Genomic DNA, 17500 nt, shown 5'->3' with positions numbered 1-17500 from the left:
TATGCATTATTTGCATGACAATTACTTAAACTTTATGAATAAAGTAAACTAGCCTATTCATGCCTTCTACAATTCACTGGAGACCAAACATCTTTGTGAAATTGGCAGAGTGAAGAGCATTCTAGTCAATGAATTCCTGAGCCTCGTGTCACGTGGTCATCCAGGATGAAACAATACACATTATTTAATATTACACCTTTGTCTCAGGAATTCATTTATGGATTTGTGTAGCTTTAAAAACAAACAAAAAAAAAGACTCCAGTTTTCTAAAAGTTACGTTAGGTGGTCTACAATGATCTAGGAGCGTGGTGAAGCATGCAAGACTGGTGACGCAACAGGCACTGCGGGTCTGCCTTGGGGTGCTCGTACAACTGTCGTCCCATCCGCCTCACGCATCCCCCGAGTCGTAACCAAACAATGCACGAGGCAAACAAAGGCATACTACACACCGGTATGCCACAACACCGCAAAGGACTGGTGTCATGTCATTAGCGTTATTGCATTATAATGGTGTTTGTGGTGTATTGGTCATTGCGTTACGACTCGTGGACCCAAAGCGGAGCAGATAGGAAAAGTGAGCCTCACGACCACCAGGACAAGACTCGCTGCCGCTGACGTCACACTGCTGAGGCGGTGTGTTTACCTTTTCAGACTGCTGCTGTGCCGCGGGGAAGAGAGATGAGAAGCGGTAAGCGCGGGGCTCAAACACTGTGCTCTGCCCTTGTTCATAAATTATAAGGTCATGATACACACTTCCGAGGGGGAGGACTGTTACTGTTGATGGTGGTGGTGGTAGTTGTGGTGGTGGTAGTGGTGATGGTGAGGTGGTGTGTGTGTGTGTGTGTGTGTGTGTGTGTGTGTGTGTGTGTGTGTGTGTGTGTGTGTGTGTGTGTGTGTGTGTGTGTGTGTGTGTGTGTGTGTGTGTGTGTGTGTGTGTGTGTGTGTGTGGCAGCTGTGTTGGGTCCAGACTAGCAGTCCTGGGATAACATGTGGCGACAAACCCAAGTGTGGTCTCATTCCCAAACAAAACACAATGTCACAGCAGTTTTGTAAAATGTTTCCCGGAGCGCAAGTGAGTACTGTTGTCAATCTGCAATCAGCAACAAGCACACACAAATATCTATGACATAAATATATAGAGTTATAATCTGGTGGCGGTGGAAGTGTGGGGTGTGGGTGGTGGGTGTGCCGGCCCGCCGCGGGGCCCCGAGTAACACGCCGCCGCAGCAGGCCTACGGGACTGTGTCTGGAGGAGCTTGGTGGGGGGAAAAGTTAGACAAAGAGTACAACTCCTTAACTCTCACAGGTTAAACAGGGAAGTAACAGTAGTGTGTTCTAATAGTAATTTGGAGAAGTTGTTCTTAACCTTTTACTATAATCATAATGTAATTTCATTGACATCTGAAACACCAATATCAAGTCATGGCTAAGAATCCTTCCAGGAAAGTTAGGAAATTGAAAAATTTCACTCGAACTTCTGAAGGGGAGAAATTTATGAACAAGAGGCCTGGCATCACCGGTGAGGATAAAGGTGATGTGGCTACAGGGTGGTGGGGGAGCAATAGTCTACGTGTTCAGTAATTACCAGTACATCTAACACACGCCTACACGGCATCACTGCCTCTGCTGCTCGCCTTACGTGTGTCGCTGTGCGTTACATTTTATATATATATATATATATATATATATATATATATATATATATATATATATATATATAATATATATATATATAGTATATATATATTATATATATATATATATAATATATATATATATATAATAAACACACACACACGCATACATATAAAGCCAAAAATACTATATAGCGAAAGCACATACTAGTGATCTATTCAGTTGTGGATTGCATTCAGTGTCAGCGTTGGGGCGGAGCAGCCCCGGTGGAGCAACAGAGGCACGGCCCGGCTCAGCCTACGACACCAATTTTTAGTCAAGTCCTGTTCAAAGGCGCACGGAGGAGCAGCAGCTTGTGCTTTGGAGTCAAAGTAACTGACGGCTGTTTGAAGCAGTGGCGCTGGAAATTGTGTCACCGAGAGGACGTGGAAGGCTGGGAGTGAGGTGGCTGCCGCGTGCCGCCCTCCACTGCAGCACGGGGAGTCAAAGTAGCGCCGAGTGTACCTCAGGGAATGCAGCAGTGTGATATCATGGAGAGAGGCTCTCCGACTGCCTCAGAGGACAGCTGCCTTTACTCGCAGTTTGCTCTATAACATCTTCCTCTAATCACCGCTTGCTAATGATATTTTTGTATAAATCCAAAAGCAGGTCAACCTTAGGAAGCTTCCTGGCTGAGGCCACGCACGCCTCCCCTCCCCAGTCCCGCCCCGCCCCGTTCGGCCCAGACCCTGCTGCCGCTCGCCGGCTGGCGGGAAATGACCGCGGTAACTCAGTCTCTTATCGTATTGACTCGGCAACTTTTGTCAGGTTTGTTGGTGCGATGACCTTAATAATCTCTTAAGTCTCTCCGTCGCTTGTCATTCCTGGCTTCCGGCAGCGGCACTCTGCACGCTCCAGTATTTACCTTCCTTCATGGTGGAGTGTTCACGCGCCCCACTGGTTCAGGAAATGCTTCATTAAGCTCACCTGGCACACCTGTTATCTTAACCTGACATAGATTCACATTTCTTTGAACAGACTTGTGTATTCATCTTGTTTATCATCAACCAAAGAAAACTGCAAACAAGTACTGAATGTGCATATACATATATGTATATAAATCTAAATATACACACATATAAACATGTCTATAAGGATGTTTATATACACACATACGAAGATACATGCGTATATCTAGAATTTATGTACACATTCATATATCAGTGTACATGTATACTCGTATATTAGCAGCTAAATATATACATACATCTAAAGACGATATCATTAGGTGACAGGACAGTGAGTCTGCGGCACCCAGCCAGCAGTGCATTACCCGGCGGCGCTATGCCTCGCTGTGGAGGAGCGGTGCCACCACAGAGCAGCTCTCGTCTGGCACGCGGCACGCCTCAGCCAGTTATCAGGAGTCACGGCACTGAAACCCTCTACGTCCTGCCCTACGCCTTGCCTCACTCAGTCCGTGGACACCCTGCACTAATCTCACACACACCACTCCCTCAAGGATCTACCTGAAGAACACAGAGCATTCTCCGTCGTTTGCTCCACTAATACTGCACCTGCAACACCTGTTACACTCTCCAGACCAAACCTGACAGGCGCCTCGACCCTTCCTCCACGTCGTAGGTCACCCTACCGCTGCCAGAAGTAGCCACACTCCCTGCCAGTCACCCACACCCTCTTCCAGGTCCACCAACACCACCATTATCCCACCAAAGGCACTGCCAAGGCCGCCATCATAGCAGAAGCTCCACCAACAGTATTACCTTCTCGGGAATGTCAAAACGAGTAGAGAGTCGCCGTGTACTGCAACTTACCTGTGTTTGAGCTGGTACTGGGGCCGCTTCATGATGAGGAGCCGCGGCAGTATGTGGATGAACACCCTCCTCACCCAGGGCGCCATTTTGTGTGTTTGGGGCGACCGGAAGTGGACGTTGAGCACCAGGACCGTCACACATATACTGCAACGGCGAGTGATGCAAGGGAGAGGGAGAGAAAGAGAAAGGGAGGCTTTAGTGGTGACTCTGCAGGATGGCTTCAGAACAGGCTGGTGGGGTGGACGTTAAAGGAAATTGTAGGATTTAGTGAAAAAAGAGCTGGAAAAGTGAAATATATTAATAGATATGGATGGATAGCAGGCGCAGGAACGGGATCATACGGCGCCGTGCTTGAAAGTAAAGATTATCATAACATAGGGAAGTGTTTCTGTGCTTCTGCGTCAGGTGTGCACGTTAGTTAGGAACACCTGTTTGAGTTATGAATGGTCGTCACAGATGGAAGCAAAATTGATCACCAGAAAACAGAACACAATAAGAGCCTCCTCTGCAGACGATACATAAATTACTACACAAATACCTATATTCGTATGATCATAAGGGTGTTTTTTTTTATTCTAATGTCTTAACCCTTTGACTGCTAAAGCATCTTCTCTACTTGATATTTCAGTTGTATAACCTTATATGATGATTCTGAAGGACAACACTCGAAGCGCAAATTGTTATCGAATATGTAACGAGGCTTTTTAAAACGTGTAGGTAAATTTTTTGATGAGTGAAATTGTCTGGGGTTGCTGAAAATGGTTACCTGTATGTTTGCAGTCAAAGGATTTAATGATACAACAGGCGGACTGACGACTGAATGTTAGATGTTGGGACTCCAAGATCTATGACGTATTTATTTTGATTTTTAAGTCCTCTTTGTGCATCACTGACACCTCACTCCCTCCTCGAATTCTCTGTAAGACTGTGTTGATGAAAGACAGGAAATGCTACAACTGCAAACATCGCCATTCTCTCTCTCTCTCTCTCTCTCTCTCTCTCTCTCTCTCTCTCTCTCTCTCTCTCTCTCTCTCTCTCAACCATCCATTTCGTACTTTCATTTCCAAACGCAAAACTGTCCAACGCTCCGACCTGCCATGCATTCCTCCTTCGCGCACCACAGCACCACACCACCACACCACTACATCCCTCTCTCCACTTCACCCTCCCTCCCGGCTGTCGCGTCCCACTCCTGCCAACGTACGATGAGAGTATTTTGTTCGAGTTGCCTTCATTCCACAGCTGCTCTCCAAGTACTCTCGCTGTCCACTTCGCTATGTACTGTACGGTGTGTGTGTGTGTGTGTGTGTGTGTGTGTGTGTGTGTGTGTGTGTGTGTGTGTGTGTGTGTGTGTGTGTGTGTGTGTGTGTGTTGGGGGGCAGGGGGAGGGGTTCCGAGTGTTTGTGAGGTTGATATCTATTTATTTATTTTTTTTTTCGTGTTTTCATTATTTTTTTTTGGTATGCTATTTTTTTTTTGGGTAGGGATGAAAAATTAAAAGGCAACGTTTATATTTTAATGCGTTTTTTTTTCTTTCCTTCCTCTCACGATTTTTTTTATTATAATTAAGAGGGATTTGATGGATAATAGCGAGTAAAGTCCTGGAGAGAGAGAGAGAGAGAGAGAGAGAGAGAGAGAGAGAGAGAGAGAGAGAGAGAGAGAGAGAGAGAGAGAGAGAGAGAGAGAACAGTCCCCTCCAGTTAAGGTAGCCTCAAAATCTTTCAAGAGTTGGTGGTCAGGCTAAGAATGTTTCAAGAGCTAAATAAACCGAGTAGTACCTCTCTCTCTCTCTCTCTCTCTCTCTCTCTCTCTCTCTCTCTCTCTCTCTCTCTCTCTCTCTCATAACCAAGAGTGATTCCAACCCCCTCCTGTACTGCTTCCATCAAAATCTATCTTCATTTGCAGTGTATTCTCTCTATCTGTATACTCATCACCACCACCATCACCACCACCACCATCACCACCACCACCGCCACCACCACCACCACCACACTTGCCCATATGTAGTACTATACGTGGAGAGAATCGTTGGTGTATGAAAACCGTCACTCAGTTCCTTCCAACCACACACACACACACACACACACACACACACACACACGTAACAGCCGCCATCCCATCCCGCACATTTTCAGTTCCCGAGGTCTTCAGTTCAATTCAGTCCCGTGTACGTGCATATCATGTGTCCTTGCAGGTATTGGCGGGTGAGAATCTAACACTACCGAAATGAGGTGACGACATGGAACTCGGCACGGGGAGATAGAAGGAGAGTGGACGGCGTGGCGTGAGTGGAGTGGTGGTGGCGATATAGCAGGGGTGGGTGGAGGATGGCGGAATAACAGGAAGGTGGTGGAGGAGCGGGGATGGCAAAGGAGGGCGGGGTGGTGGAGCATGAAGTAACAGCAGGGTGGTGGAGTGGTGGCGATATGGTAAGGAGTGGAAAGTGGTGGAGTAATAGAGGATTGAGGGAGGGACGGTGGTAGCAGGGGGGAGGGGCGGTTGGTGGAGGAATGATAAGGTGGTTGCAGTGGTGGAGTGTTCTGTCAGTCCCTCAGGAGTGGTAAGGAGGGAAAGTCTCTCTCTCTCTCTCTCTCTCTCTCTCTCTCTCTCTCTCTCTCTCTCTCTCTCTAATGGATATTTATGGAAGCAGGCACGACCGCTAACCCGGAAGCATGGCAAGCCTGGGGAGAGAGAGAGAGAGAGAGAGAGAGAGAGAGAGAGAGAGAGAGAGAGAGAGAGAGAGAGAGAGAGAGAGAGAGAGAGAGAGAGAGAGAGAGAGAGAGAGAGAGAGAGAGAGAGAGAGAGAGAGAGAGAGAGAGAGAGAGAGAGAGAGAGAGAGAGAGAGAGAGAGAGAGAGAGAGAGAGAGAGAGAGAGAGAGAGAGAGAGAGAGAGAGAGAGAGAGAGAGAGAGAGAGAGAGAGAGAGAGAGAGAGAGAGAGAGAGAGAGAGAGAGAGAGAGAGAGAGAGAGAGAGAGAGAGAGAGAGAGAGAGAGAGAGAGAGAGAGAGAGAGAGAGAGAGAGAGAGAGAGAGAGAGAGAGAGAGAGAGAGAGAGAGAGAGAGAGAGAGAGAGAGAGAGAGAGAGAGAGAGAGAGAGAGAGAGAGAGAGAGAGAGAGAGAGAGAGAGAGAGAGAGAGAGAGAGAGAGAGAGAGAGAGAGAGAGAGAGAGAGAGAGAGAGAGAGAGAGAGAGAGAGAGAGAGAGAGAGAGAGAGAGAGAGAGAGAGAGAGAGAGAGAGAGAGAGAGAGAGAGAGAGAGAGAGAGAGAGAGAGAGAGAGAGAGAGAGACGGGGAAGCATGACGAAAGAGGGAGGCAGGGAGGGCAGGGGAAGCGGAGGGACGGATGGAGGGGTGCAGGGGACACAGGGAAGCAGGGCGAGCACAGAGAACATCAAATACAAGCCACAGGTGAAAGGAAAGGTCAGGAGTGCCACTAGTTCATGCTCTCCCCACTCACTTCCCTTCCCTCCCTCCCTCTCCCACACCAGGGGCAACGAGGCAAGGCTTTATGAGGCTTCTGATTGGGTTAACCTCCCTTGCCCAGCTCCGTGCGGCGGCTAAAATCTCGCCTGAACACTGAACCTGATTAGACGGCCGAAGTGCAAGGGTAATGCTGCGCCACATGAATACAAGGGCCGGGATAGTGTGGGGAGGTCCTTGATGAAACCTACACCCCTCTGACACCCCCTTCCTTCCCTCCTCTCCACCCCTTCTCTCTCCACTCAGGCCCAGGAGGGAGGCAGGAGGAAAAATACAGCCTCCTCTCGTCCACAGTAGGTAAGGAGAGAGAATGGTCCCCCAGCGCCTCCAAACACGCCGGGAGGAGAGGGCGTGAAGCAGTGGGGCAGGAAGTCAGGGTAAATTATTTATTCACCTGTTGTAAGAGCACACCTGCAGAATTTGCGATAAAATGGTTGGGAAGGTGAGGGTCCGGGAAGGTTGGGGTGGAGGGAGGTGAGGATGTGAGGGTGTGCGGGGTGGCTGAGATAACTGCAGGACTAAATGACGGTGAGAAAACGTGGAGATAAGGGTGACTGTCATGACTAGTACAACGTGTGATGCGACCTAAATTCCTCTGCCCTTGCTCCGTGTGTGTGTGTGTGTGTGTGTGTGTGTGTGTGTGTGTGTGTGTGTGTGTGTGTGTGTGTGTGTGTGTGTGTGTGTGTGTGTGTGTGTGTGTGTGTGTGTGTGTGTGAAGTCAGGCTAATAAGAGATGCTGTCAGTAAAAATCTACTAATTTTCTTTTTTGACACCACGATGCGCCACTTGCGCCACTCTAGCCTTGCATACGATATTTCCTGTGAAAAAAAAAATCCTCCTTTGATGGTTGGTGAATGCATCACCCCTGGCTCCTGGGGCGTGACATGCAGCCAGATACTCAAACACAAACCTTAGAAACTATATATAATACTGCAGTTTTCCACGTCAGTGCAAAAGTTAAATGCAAATTTTCTTATTCTAAATTCTTAATATTCAAGAAAAGTGAAAGGCAAACCCCACTTTAATTTTGGATGTAGAGAATAATGAATAAAATACGAGCGCAAACGTAATATTATGACAAATTTTACATCTAAAAATTGCAATTATGATGTATTAGGTCTACGTTCATGAATTCTATAATTAAGCTCAAGTAATATTGCTGCGGGACACATGCTGAATTTTCATACTTTGTGGAAAATATTATCCTTTTTCCTATGTGGGCAAATATTAATTAAGTCTCAGCCACTTCCATATGCAAGATGAAAATGGTTTGACAAATATACTTTTTTTTTAAACTTATATTTGTCAAACCATTTTCATTTTCCACGAGGAAGTGGTGAAGAACAGTGAGGGGGCGCGAGTGTGAGGCTCGTCACCCGCACCCCTCACTCCATCACTCCCCACCCCTGACACACTGAGGGACACCCCGAGGTCTCCCTTGGGCTCACCTGATGGAGACGAGGATCATGGCGAATATGAGGTACTTGCCGAGCAGCGGCACCACCAGGGAGGTCGGCGGGATGATCTCCACCACCAGCAGGAAGAACACATGGAGAGAGATGAGGATGGAGATGCTCAGAGTCACCTGCCGAGGGAAGTGTGCGTGAGGCGCGGGTGGAACAGACGCCGCGTGAATATGACCTTGGTGGTGCAAGGGACACTCGCCCTAACGAGCCTGACACTGCCACGCCACCACACTCACGGCAGTGTTGAGTGCTACTGCTCTCGGGAAAAGCTCACTACGATACTTCTCATCTGTTACTTATGCCACTGAAATAAATAAATAAACTACGAAACTAAAGTATGTATATACATTTTTTATGTGATGATTTCTATTGGAAAACACTAATTAGGTCGAGCAGAAGTCCTTTGTTCAGTCAACAAAGGCGGCCTACACTTGGCTTATCGAGGCGCGCTTTCTTCAGAGATGCAACAGATTCCACTTGTCCCACCCATCATTTTTTCACTTGTTCAGTTCATCTCTCCCATTCATTCACGAATATCTAAGTATATTTTTCCTTTTCTTTTACCTATAATTCCTTGATCTCTTTTCTTCTTCTTACCCAGTGTCCGCAGTGGCCTGCCTCTTCTCCTCCAAGTGGCCTCCAGGCGTAATTCACACAGATTATTACACTACACTACACCACACACACACACACACACACACACACACACACACACACACACACACACACACACACACACCTCTTTTCATAATGACTCCGATTATCTTAAAAGAAACTGATATGCGGACCTAACCCGCCTCAACACTTTTCATGGTTTGGTGAAAAAAAAAGACAGAAAAAGAAGCTCATTGTTTTGCATTCCGCTGACGTCACAGTGACCCAGGGATAAGATACAATTTTTGCAAGTTGTGCTCAGACGAGGATGCTTCGCTGGGCACTCCTGTGGGGGGTGACGAGAGAGAGAGAGAGAGAGAGAGAGAGAGAGAGAGAGAGAGAGAGAGAGAGAGAGAGAGAGAGAGAGAGAGAGAGAGAGAGAGAGAGAGAGAGAGAGAGAGAGAGAGAGAGAGAGAGAGAGAGAGAGAGAGAGAGAGAGAGAGAGAGAGAGAGAGAGAGAGAGAGAGAGAGAGAGAGAGAGAGAGAGAGAGAGAGAGAGAGAGAGAGAGAGAGAGAGAGAGAGAGAGAGAGAGAGAGAGAGAGAGAGAGAGAGAGAGAGAGAGAGAGAGAGAGAGAGAGAGAGAGAGAGAGAGAGAGAGAGAGAGAATATCCTCACACATACTTAACGATCTTAAGACTCACCTTCTCGCCTGAGTCTGACGGCAGGTAGAAGGTAAGGACGGTGAGGAAGGAGATGCCCATGCAGGGGATGATGAGGTTGACGGTGTAGAAAAGCGTCTTCCGCCTCATGGTGATGTTGAAGGTGATGTCCAGGTAGGGCTCATCACAACACGTGTAGAACTTCTCGTGTCTGTGTGCAAAGGAGGGCGTCAGTCAGGCAGGGAGTGAGGGAGTGGGAATTGTGAGGAAGACAAGGGAGGATGAGAGAGGAGGAAGGAAGGAGAGCGAGTGAGAACAGTAAGGATGGAGAAAGTTGCTGAGAAAGGAGAAATTGGGGAAGATGATGTGTAGAAGGTGTAGATTCGAGAGCGAGAGCGAGAGAGAGAGAGAGAGAGAGAGAGAGAGAGAGAGAGAGAGAGAGAGAGAGAGAGAGAGAGAGAGAGAGAGAGAGAGAGAGAGAGAGTCATTGCTGTAGATGGACTCAGAAGAAGCAAATCCATTGAGAGAAAGGGAGAAAAATGAGAAGCGAACAGACTGCGGCGACAAGGAACAAGCGTGGAGTCCGAAGGAAAGAGCAGGGACGGAGAGAAAGAAGCCTGTCTGGTTGAGAGGAACGAATGAGAGGTTGTGAGGAAAGAAAACGAGTGGGTGGAGGAACATAAAGGGAACAGGCGATGGGGTAAGTGAGGCATAAGTGGAGAGATATCCTGCATGTCACGAAACACCTCAACTACATGGCACCGCGGACCCTAAGATGAAACAACTCTGCGCCGCATTTTCACTATTTTTAAAAGGCTCTGGTTGAGGTGGCAATGGTTATCAAGGGTGTTTTTATGATTCTGGTGATAGATTTACAAAATTTCTACATTGTTAACAGATGAAAACACTCTTGAGAGCTCGGCTAATCATCTCCGAGGCGCTGGAAAATAGAGAGTTTCTGAATACAGCCCCGTGACTCACTGCACTGGGGAAACTTCCTTCACGGTGATCCTGTGACAAAAAAAGAAAAAAATAAATAAATAAAATAAAATAAAATAAATAAAATAAATAAATAAATAAATACATAAATAAATAAAATAAATAAATAAATAAATAAAAAAAAATAAATAAATAAATAAAATAAATAAAATAAAATAAATAAATATACAGTTTGACGATACTATATACTGAAAAAAAAAAGTTAAAAAGCGAAGTTCATGAAAATCTGCGTTCCTTCCTTCCTTGCTTAAGTGTATTTTCTTTCCCCTGAGGCTTTGCAGACATGGAGCAGAGAGAGAGGATGAGGAAGGAAGGGAGGAGGAGAGAGAGGGAGGGAGAAAGGAAGGGAGAGGCAAGCGATATGTTCACAAGCGCTATTTCGAAAAGAATAGAGCATCCCTTCCATGCCCTCCACCACAGTCCTCACCCCCCTAGACACCGCCTGCCAGCCTCCCATCCCGCCATTACAACATCCCCTTAAAAACATCTCGATGCGTTCCAATCCAGATGAATACGAGCGACGGAGTGACGAGCATCTGAACTGCCCTTGGGAACATCACACGCGCAGCATCCCAAACATCCCAACCCGAATGGAAATGACGGATAAGCAGACCCCGGCGACCCTGGAGTTAGCCGCGGGTGGTGTGGAGGCGTCCGTCTCAGCCCAACTGCTCCCCGCCTGAGATAAACCGACGACTGTGTGCCTCAAAACTGGTCTGCGAGCGGCGCCGAACTCTCATAAACCGCTGGCAATGTGTAACAAACTTCACTGAATGCCGGGAAAACTGCTGCTGCTTCTGCTCTTCCTCTTCCTGGGTGGTGAGGAGGGAAGGAGGTTAGGAGGGAGGCAGGGGCATGGGAGGGAGGGAGGGACGGAGGGAGGACATGGAAAGGAGGGTGAGGAAGGTCTTGAGAGGGAGGAAAGGCGGAAGGAAAGGAAAAGTTTTTAAGTTGTAATTCTACTTTTCGTGTTAGTACTACGTTCACACACACACACACACACACACACACACACACACACACACACACACACACACACACACACACACACACACACACAGGGAGCGTCAGGATGAGGTGAAGAAACGCTGAAGACGACGAGGAAGGTGAGACAGTTGGCAGGCGGCACGAGCAACCTGGCGAAGTGATTACCAACTCTCTCTCTCTCTCTCTCTCTCTCTCTCTCTCTCTCTCTCTCTCTCTCTCTCTCTCTCTCTCTCTCTCTCCAAAAAAAAACTAATACAGAGAAGAAAAAAAAAAAAAGAAAAAAGACAATAACGTTTTTTACCACCCGACCCTTAAATCGCTAATCTGCGCAGTGCATTTCTCCAGTAAACAAAGAGGAAGCCGAGAGTGCCCCAGTTGATGCGTTTTCCATTACACACCAACACCAAGTAATATTCCGCTCAGTGTTTCAGCTCCAGACACGTACATACATGTCTGAGAGTCGCGGAGAGGGGACGGGGAAACACAGCAGGCGGTGTTTGGAAAGCCTCAGGATTAGGGGGATGTGAGGGGAAGGAAGAGAAGGAATAGTTGATATGTAAGAAGAAAGGATGAATATGTAGCAGAGGGAGTATCAGTAACCTAACAACCTGGGAATGGTAAGGGAAAGGAGAGAGACAGAGAGAAAACTAGATAGAGACAAAGGGACAGAGAGATAAGAAATTTTACAAGGAACAGGGAGAAGTGAAGGAAAGGAAGAGGAGGAATGGCTGAAGTGATAATAAGTAAGAAAAGCATCCGTAACCTAATGACAACCTGGGAATGATAAAAGAAGGAGAGACAAACAAAAAAATTATATACTCGTATATAGATAGGAAGATGTGAAGCTTTGCAAGGATAGCCAGGAATACGTACATGGGAAGCTGAAAGAGATGAACGGGGAAGGTTGGGGAAGCCTTTGTCCTGTAGGGGAATCATACACTCTGAGAATGATGAGGAAGGAGAGGGAAAGACGAAAGAGAGAGGGAGAGGTGTTGTGTCGAGATGGGTGAGAAGCGGAATTGTGGGTGAAAAGCTGGGAAAGGAAGGTAATGGATGAGAATTTAAGTGTGTGTGTCTGAGTGTGTGGAGAGAGAGAGAGAGAGAGAGAGAGAGAGAGAGAGAGAGAGAGAGAGAGAGAGAGAGAGAGAGAGAGAGAGAGAGAGAGAGAGAGAGAGAGAGAGAGAGAGAGAGAGAGAGAGAGAGAGAGAGAGAGAGAGAGAGAGAGAGAGAGAGAGAGAGAGAATATACGAGTGTTTGCCTAATGCGAACTGAGCCGAAGCACACGTGAATTTAAAAGTCCCTCGCTTGCAAAACGTTCATCTCTTGCGTGACACACAAAGAGACTCCAACACTCACCTCCCATACCTCACCACTAGCTATGCCTTCAAATCACACGCGACTATACGCAGCAACTTAAAACGATGACGTGGGTGGAATAGATAACATATTTTCATTCTCATATACACTGTGCTTGGAAAAGAAAAAAAAAAGAAATCAACCACGAGTATATTAATGTTTTTTTTTTCTTTTTTTATATGTCTGTTTGTGAGAGGAGCAGGAGGAGGAAGAGGAGGAGGAGGAAACCCAGGACAGAAAAGCGAGCGGAGGGGACAAGAGCAAGAGGAAAGCAGGCACCATCTTCGCACATCCTGCAAACTTCATCTCATTTCTCTCTCCAAGTCCCGTAAATTATTTCAGCATCACGGACACACACACACACACACACACACACACACACACACACACACACACACACACACACACACACACACACACACACACACTCGCCTCGCCCTTGTTGTTTTCCTCTCGTTGCACCGTCGCTTGCACATTACTGCCACCACCTCTACTGCTGCTAATATTTTCGTCATTAGTACTCTTGCTACCTTCTGCATAAGTGGTGGTACTGTTGCTGTTAAGATGATCTTACTAGCACGCCTCTCCTTTCCCTGATGCTTCCGTGAACTCCTGCAACGCGTCAATATCCTCCTCCTCCTCCTCCTCCTCCTCCTCCTCCTCCTCCTCTTCTTCCTCCTCCACTTCTTCAGGTAAAGCAAGTTAGCCTTCCTGTTAAGCGAGAAAACTTTGGCGGCCCAGATGCGGATTCACGACGAGGGAGGGAGAGAAGAGGAAGGTGGAGGGAAGAAATGAGAGAGGCATCGTCGTCTGGATTTCTTTTCTTTTTTTCCTTTTCCTTTTTTTTATCCAAGAGTTCGCTTACTCCTGGCGAGCGGCGCGGCGGCTGTTTCCCCCCGTTTTCTGTTCTCTCAGCCTCACCCCCTCGCTGGACACTCGCCGCCCTTCTCACACATTCAAATTATGTTAATCGTTCAGGAGGCTGCGTTGAAGGGAGGTCCTCACTATTATTGCTGCTTCTCGTGGAGTGGAAATTAATCTTTAGTTGGGATGTTTAGACTTCAGAAGGACGTGGGCGGCAAGACGAGGGTCAGTATTCATGAAGGCGTGGGAGTGTAGCGCAAGGCAAGGCGTGGGTGGCAAAGGTACACACCTGTCGCTTGTGGCTGCCTGGACAGTGGGCGAGGTGGTCTATTCTTGGCCTCCCTTACGCGTCCTCGCTGGAGTGAAGGCCGTGTTTTCTCAGTGGATTCTTGTTCCTTTAAACCTTTAGACTAACAGTAACAGTACGACACTTGTTACTTCATTTGAGTAAACGTAGGCGATGTAATTTTAGTAAAGGTGCAGGTACAGGCCTTGAACTGTGTCTGAACTAGTCGATCTATGACTCCTTTTGTCACTAGTGTTGTCTTTCTAACCTGTATTCTAAGCTTGCACTACACCATTTCATCAAACTCGAGAGGCAGCGGCACCCTTGAAACAGTAGTAAAATCTTCAGTGCCCAACTATGTACAAAGACACAAACATCTTCAGGCCACCTCTCCTCAAGGTGACGACTCATGGCAGCCCAGATCTCGCCTCGGCACTGCAATATTCGTAACTTTAATGTTCTCTCGGTCAGGAGCTGCCGTCCAGGTTTTTCCAACACCTAGATGATTGAGGGTATAATTATGAAACACTGAAAAAAATGTAATCTAACTTAATATCAACTCTCCTGCAACTCCCCTTCCTTCCTGTGATCAGATGTGTGTGTGTGTGTGTGTGTGTGTGTGTGTGTGTGTGTGTGTGTGTGTGTGTGTGTGTGTGTGTGTGTGTGTGTGTGTGTGTGTGTGTGTGTGTGTGTGTGTGTGTGTGTGTGTGTGCGCGCGCGCCCAGGGAACTATCTTGCTTCAGCCTCCACCACTTCTCCTTTCCTCCAAGATTTAATTGTTAATTTTAACTTTTCACATAATTCATTCCTCACGTATTCGACACACGTACAGTTCTACAGACTATTATTCTCAAATGTAAAAACCTATTCTGTTTTCCTCTTTCCTTTTATAAAACTACATTTTTTCCTTTATTTCAACCTCCGCGACAAACTTTGGTCATCATCTCGAAGGACCAACTCGCTGAACAAACCCGCAGCTCGCCGCGCCTCCCAAACTCTGCTTCCGGGACGCGAGCCTCGGCCAGCCACCGCCCCTCCGCCTCCTTGGAGACCACCGCGCCAACCTTATCATTATTCTCGTACCCTTCAGTCTCATTCAGATTTTATCTGCGTGATGAGCTTCAGGAATCACGCTAAAATTAATGGTTTTACTTGATCTTTTTAATGCAAACTACAAGAAGGTCTTTGTGATGGCTTTACTATTAATTTCTTAATGTATATCACATAAAACTGCACAATAACATAAGCATTCTAGAGTCCATTTCTGTCGGGCACCTTCCATCGAGAAACTTGTGTTTTCTACTTGACTCTTCATTTCTGCGTCGTCGCTATTCTAAAATCCCGAACACAAATTCCTACTCCCTGATGCACCTAGTGAGCCTTCAGTAACCCACACCGGATGTCCCCGCTCCCTTCCTTCCAGAAAGTTTATCTGTTAAAACACTCATTCGTTCCTTCGCCCCTCCTCTCTCTCTCTCTCTCTCTCTCTCTCTCTCTCTCTCTCTCTCTCTCTCTCTCTCTCTCTCTCTCTCTCTCTCTCCACTGCAGCTCCGTGTTCTTTTCGGCCTACGACATATTTTCTTAATCCCCTCCTATCTCCTCGCCCCTCCCTCTCGTCCATCCCCCCTCCTCCCATCACCTCCATCCCCTGCAGGAAGGGAAGCCCGGGTCGCCTTTGAATGGAGTGCGCCTCTCGTGTGTCGAGTAGCCCCATACACACGCATTGTTAAAAAGAGTGGAGTAAAAAGCTGCTCGTCTAACAATTCTTTTCTCACGGACGCTCACCAACTTTATCTCGCCGTGTGGAAGTTGCAACAGTCTTCTTCCTCTACAATTATGAACACGCCCGGTGCTTCTTGCCGCTCCTTGCTGGACACCCACAGCTACTGATTTCACTTTTCAGGTTCACCACTGCACTTTTCACACATTTTAATTAAATTTCATTAATCAGATTTACAGTCGACTCAAGTTTGCATTACATACATTACAAAGAGAAGGAACGGTGGGGACAAGACAGTGTTAATATTTCCACAATTTAATAATTTCGGTATAATATGCATCATGTCTATGGGTCATTGCTGTTGCTGTTAATAAAGGGATGGATATACATTATATACCTTCTCTTATTCACTCACAACATGAAGAACCAGTGAAGCAGTGCACTCCTGTAGAGGTTCTTGTGCTGCGCGTTCATTAAAATTACAAATACAGTGCACGGCGGCACCATGAGTCACACAGAACAGTTACTTCCTGTTATCCAGCGAGGGACAGCATCACTAATAAGCCCCGCCTCTCAACGCGGAAACTCACGGCCGTCCACACCCTTCTATGAAACTTTCCTTTCTAAATTCTCCAACAGTCATGATTGTAGATTGTTGATTGTAGATTGTAGATTGTAGATTCAAGCATATCTCTCTGCCTCCGCGTGCTACTTCCGCACTGCGCTTCGTGTTGGCCCGTCCCTATAACTACTTTTTCCAACCAGGAAAAAAAAATCAGGAGCAGGTTGAACACACACATCAGAGATAAGGCCGCGGCGTGTCAGCAGTACGCGCCACACGAGGCTGGCGAGGCGGGGAAACACTCACTGAAATAATACTTGTCGGGCATAAATATTTAAAGAAAAATTTTGCTCCTCTCGCCCCGGAGCGTCACGCGGCCTTCCCGGAGACGGTATCTGCAACTCCCCCGCGGCGCGAGACAAAGGCTGGGTAATTAAACGTGACAGCCGGGAGTTGCCTTTTTCCCTTTCCTCCAACAATCATCGCTGTTTCCATCTTATGGTTGATGGCCCGCGCTGTGTCTCGCCGCCGCTGCCCCACTTCCCCATCGATCCAACACCACCGTCGCAATCAAACAATTTGCAACTGGCACCACCAATATCAGCACCTGCGGAGGGATGTCCCAGAGCAAGGCCTCGCCCAACGCTCCGCCGCCGCCTTTTGAGATCAGTGAGCCGAGCACACCGGGGACTCCAGACACCAATACCTGTAGCTTCACGCCGAGCCAGGAGAGAGAGAGAGAGAGAGAGAGAGAGAGAGAGAGAGAGAGAGAGAGAGAGAGAGAGAGAGAGAGAGAGAGAGAGAGAGAGAGAGAGAGAGAGAGAGAGAGAGAGAGAGAGAGAGAGATACACATGGGGTGTTTTCAGCATCGACTAAATTTCTCATTTCGTTTTTTCCCCCCAGAAAGACTGACAGGAGAATCGTGAAAGGCCTCCCACACAGCCCCAGGCGACGCGAACATCCGCCTTGGCCCAAACCCGATAGCGTTACGTTATTGGAATTTCTTGGAAGTAGTCGCGTACTGACGGGCCGCGGCGTCCAGGGGTGAAGCAGCGGAGAGAGAGAGAGAGAGAGAGAGAGAGAG

The 17500-nt window shown here is 47.4% G+C and overlaps 1 protein-coding gene across 5 annotated transcripts in view; it reads right to left on the bottom strand.

Annotated features, from left to right (window-relative positions):
* LOC135102386 (acetylcholine receptor subunit alpha-like) overlaps positions 1 to 17500 on the bottom strand; it is an 88686-nt gene that overhangs the window by 10949 nt on the left and 60237 nt on the right. For 4 of the 5 annotated variants that reach the window (XM_064007567.1, XM_064007568.1, XM_064007569.1 and 1 more), the window contains exons 5-7: positions 9685 to 9853; positions 8371 to 8507; positions 3447 to 3590 (exon numbers count right to left, since the gene is read on the bottom strand). In XM_064007567.1, the coding sequence (XP_063863637.1) occupies positions 3447 to 3590; positions 8371 to 8507; positions 9685 to 9853 (450 nt within the window). Of the gene's footprint in view, positions 1 to 643; positions 659 to 3446; positions 3591 to 8370; positions 8508 to 9684; positions 9854 to 17500 lie in introns of all 5 variants that reach the window. The other variant, XM_064007570.1, reaches the window with a different exon arrangement.

This window comes from Scylla paramamosain, chromosome 7, assembly GCF_035594125.1.
Source record: "Scylla paramamosain isolate STU-SP2022 chromosome 7, ASM3559412v1, whole genome shotgun sequence".
NCBI classification, from domain to species: domain Eukaryota; kingdom Metazoa; phylum Arthropoda; class Malacostraca; order Decapoda; family Portunidae; genus Scylla; species Scylla paramamosain.
Note: the sequence above shows the minus strand (reverse complement) of the source record. Positions and strands in the feature narration are given on the sequence as shown.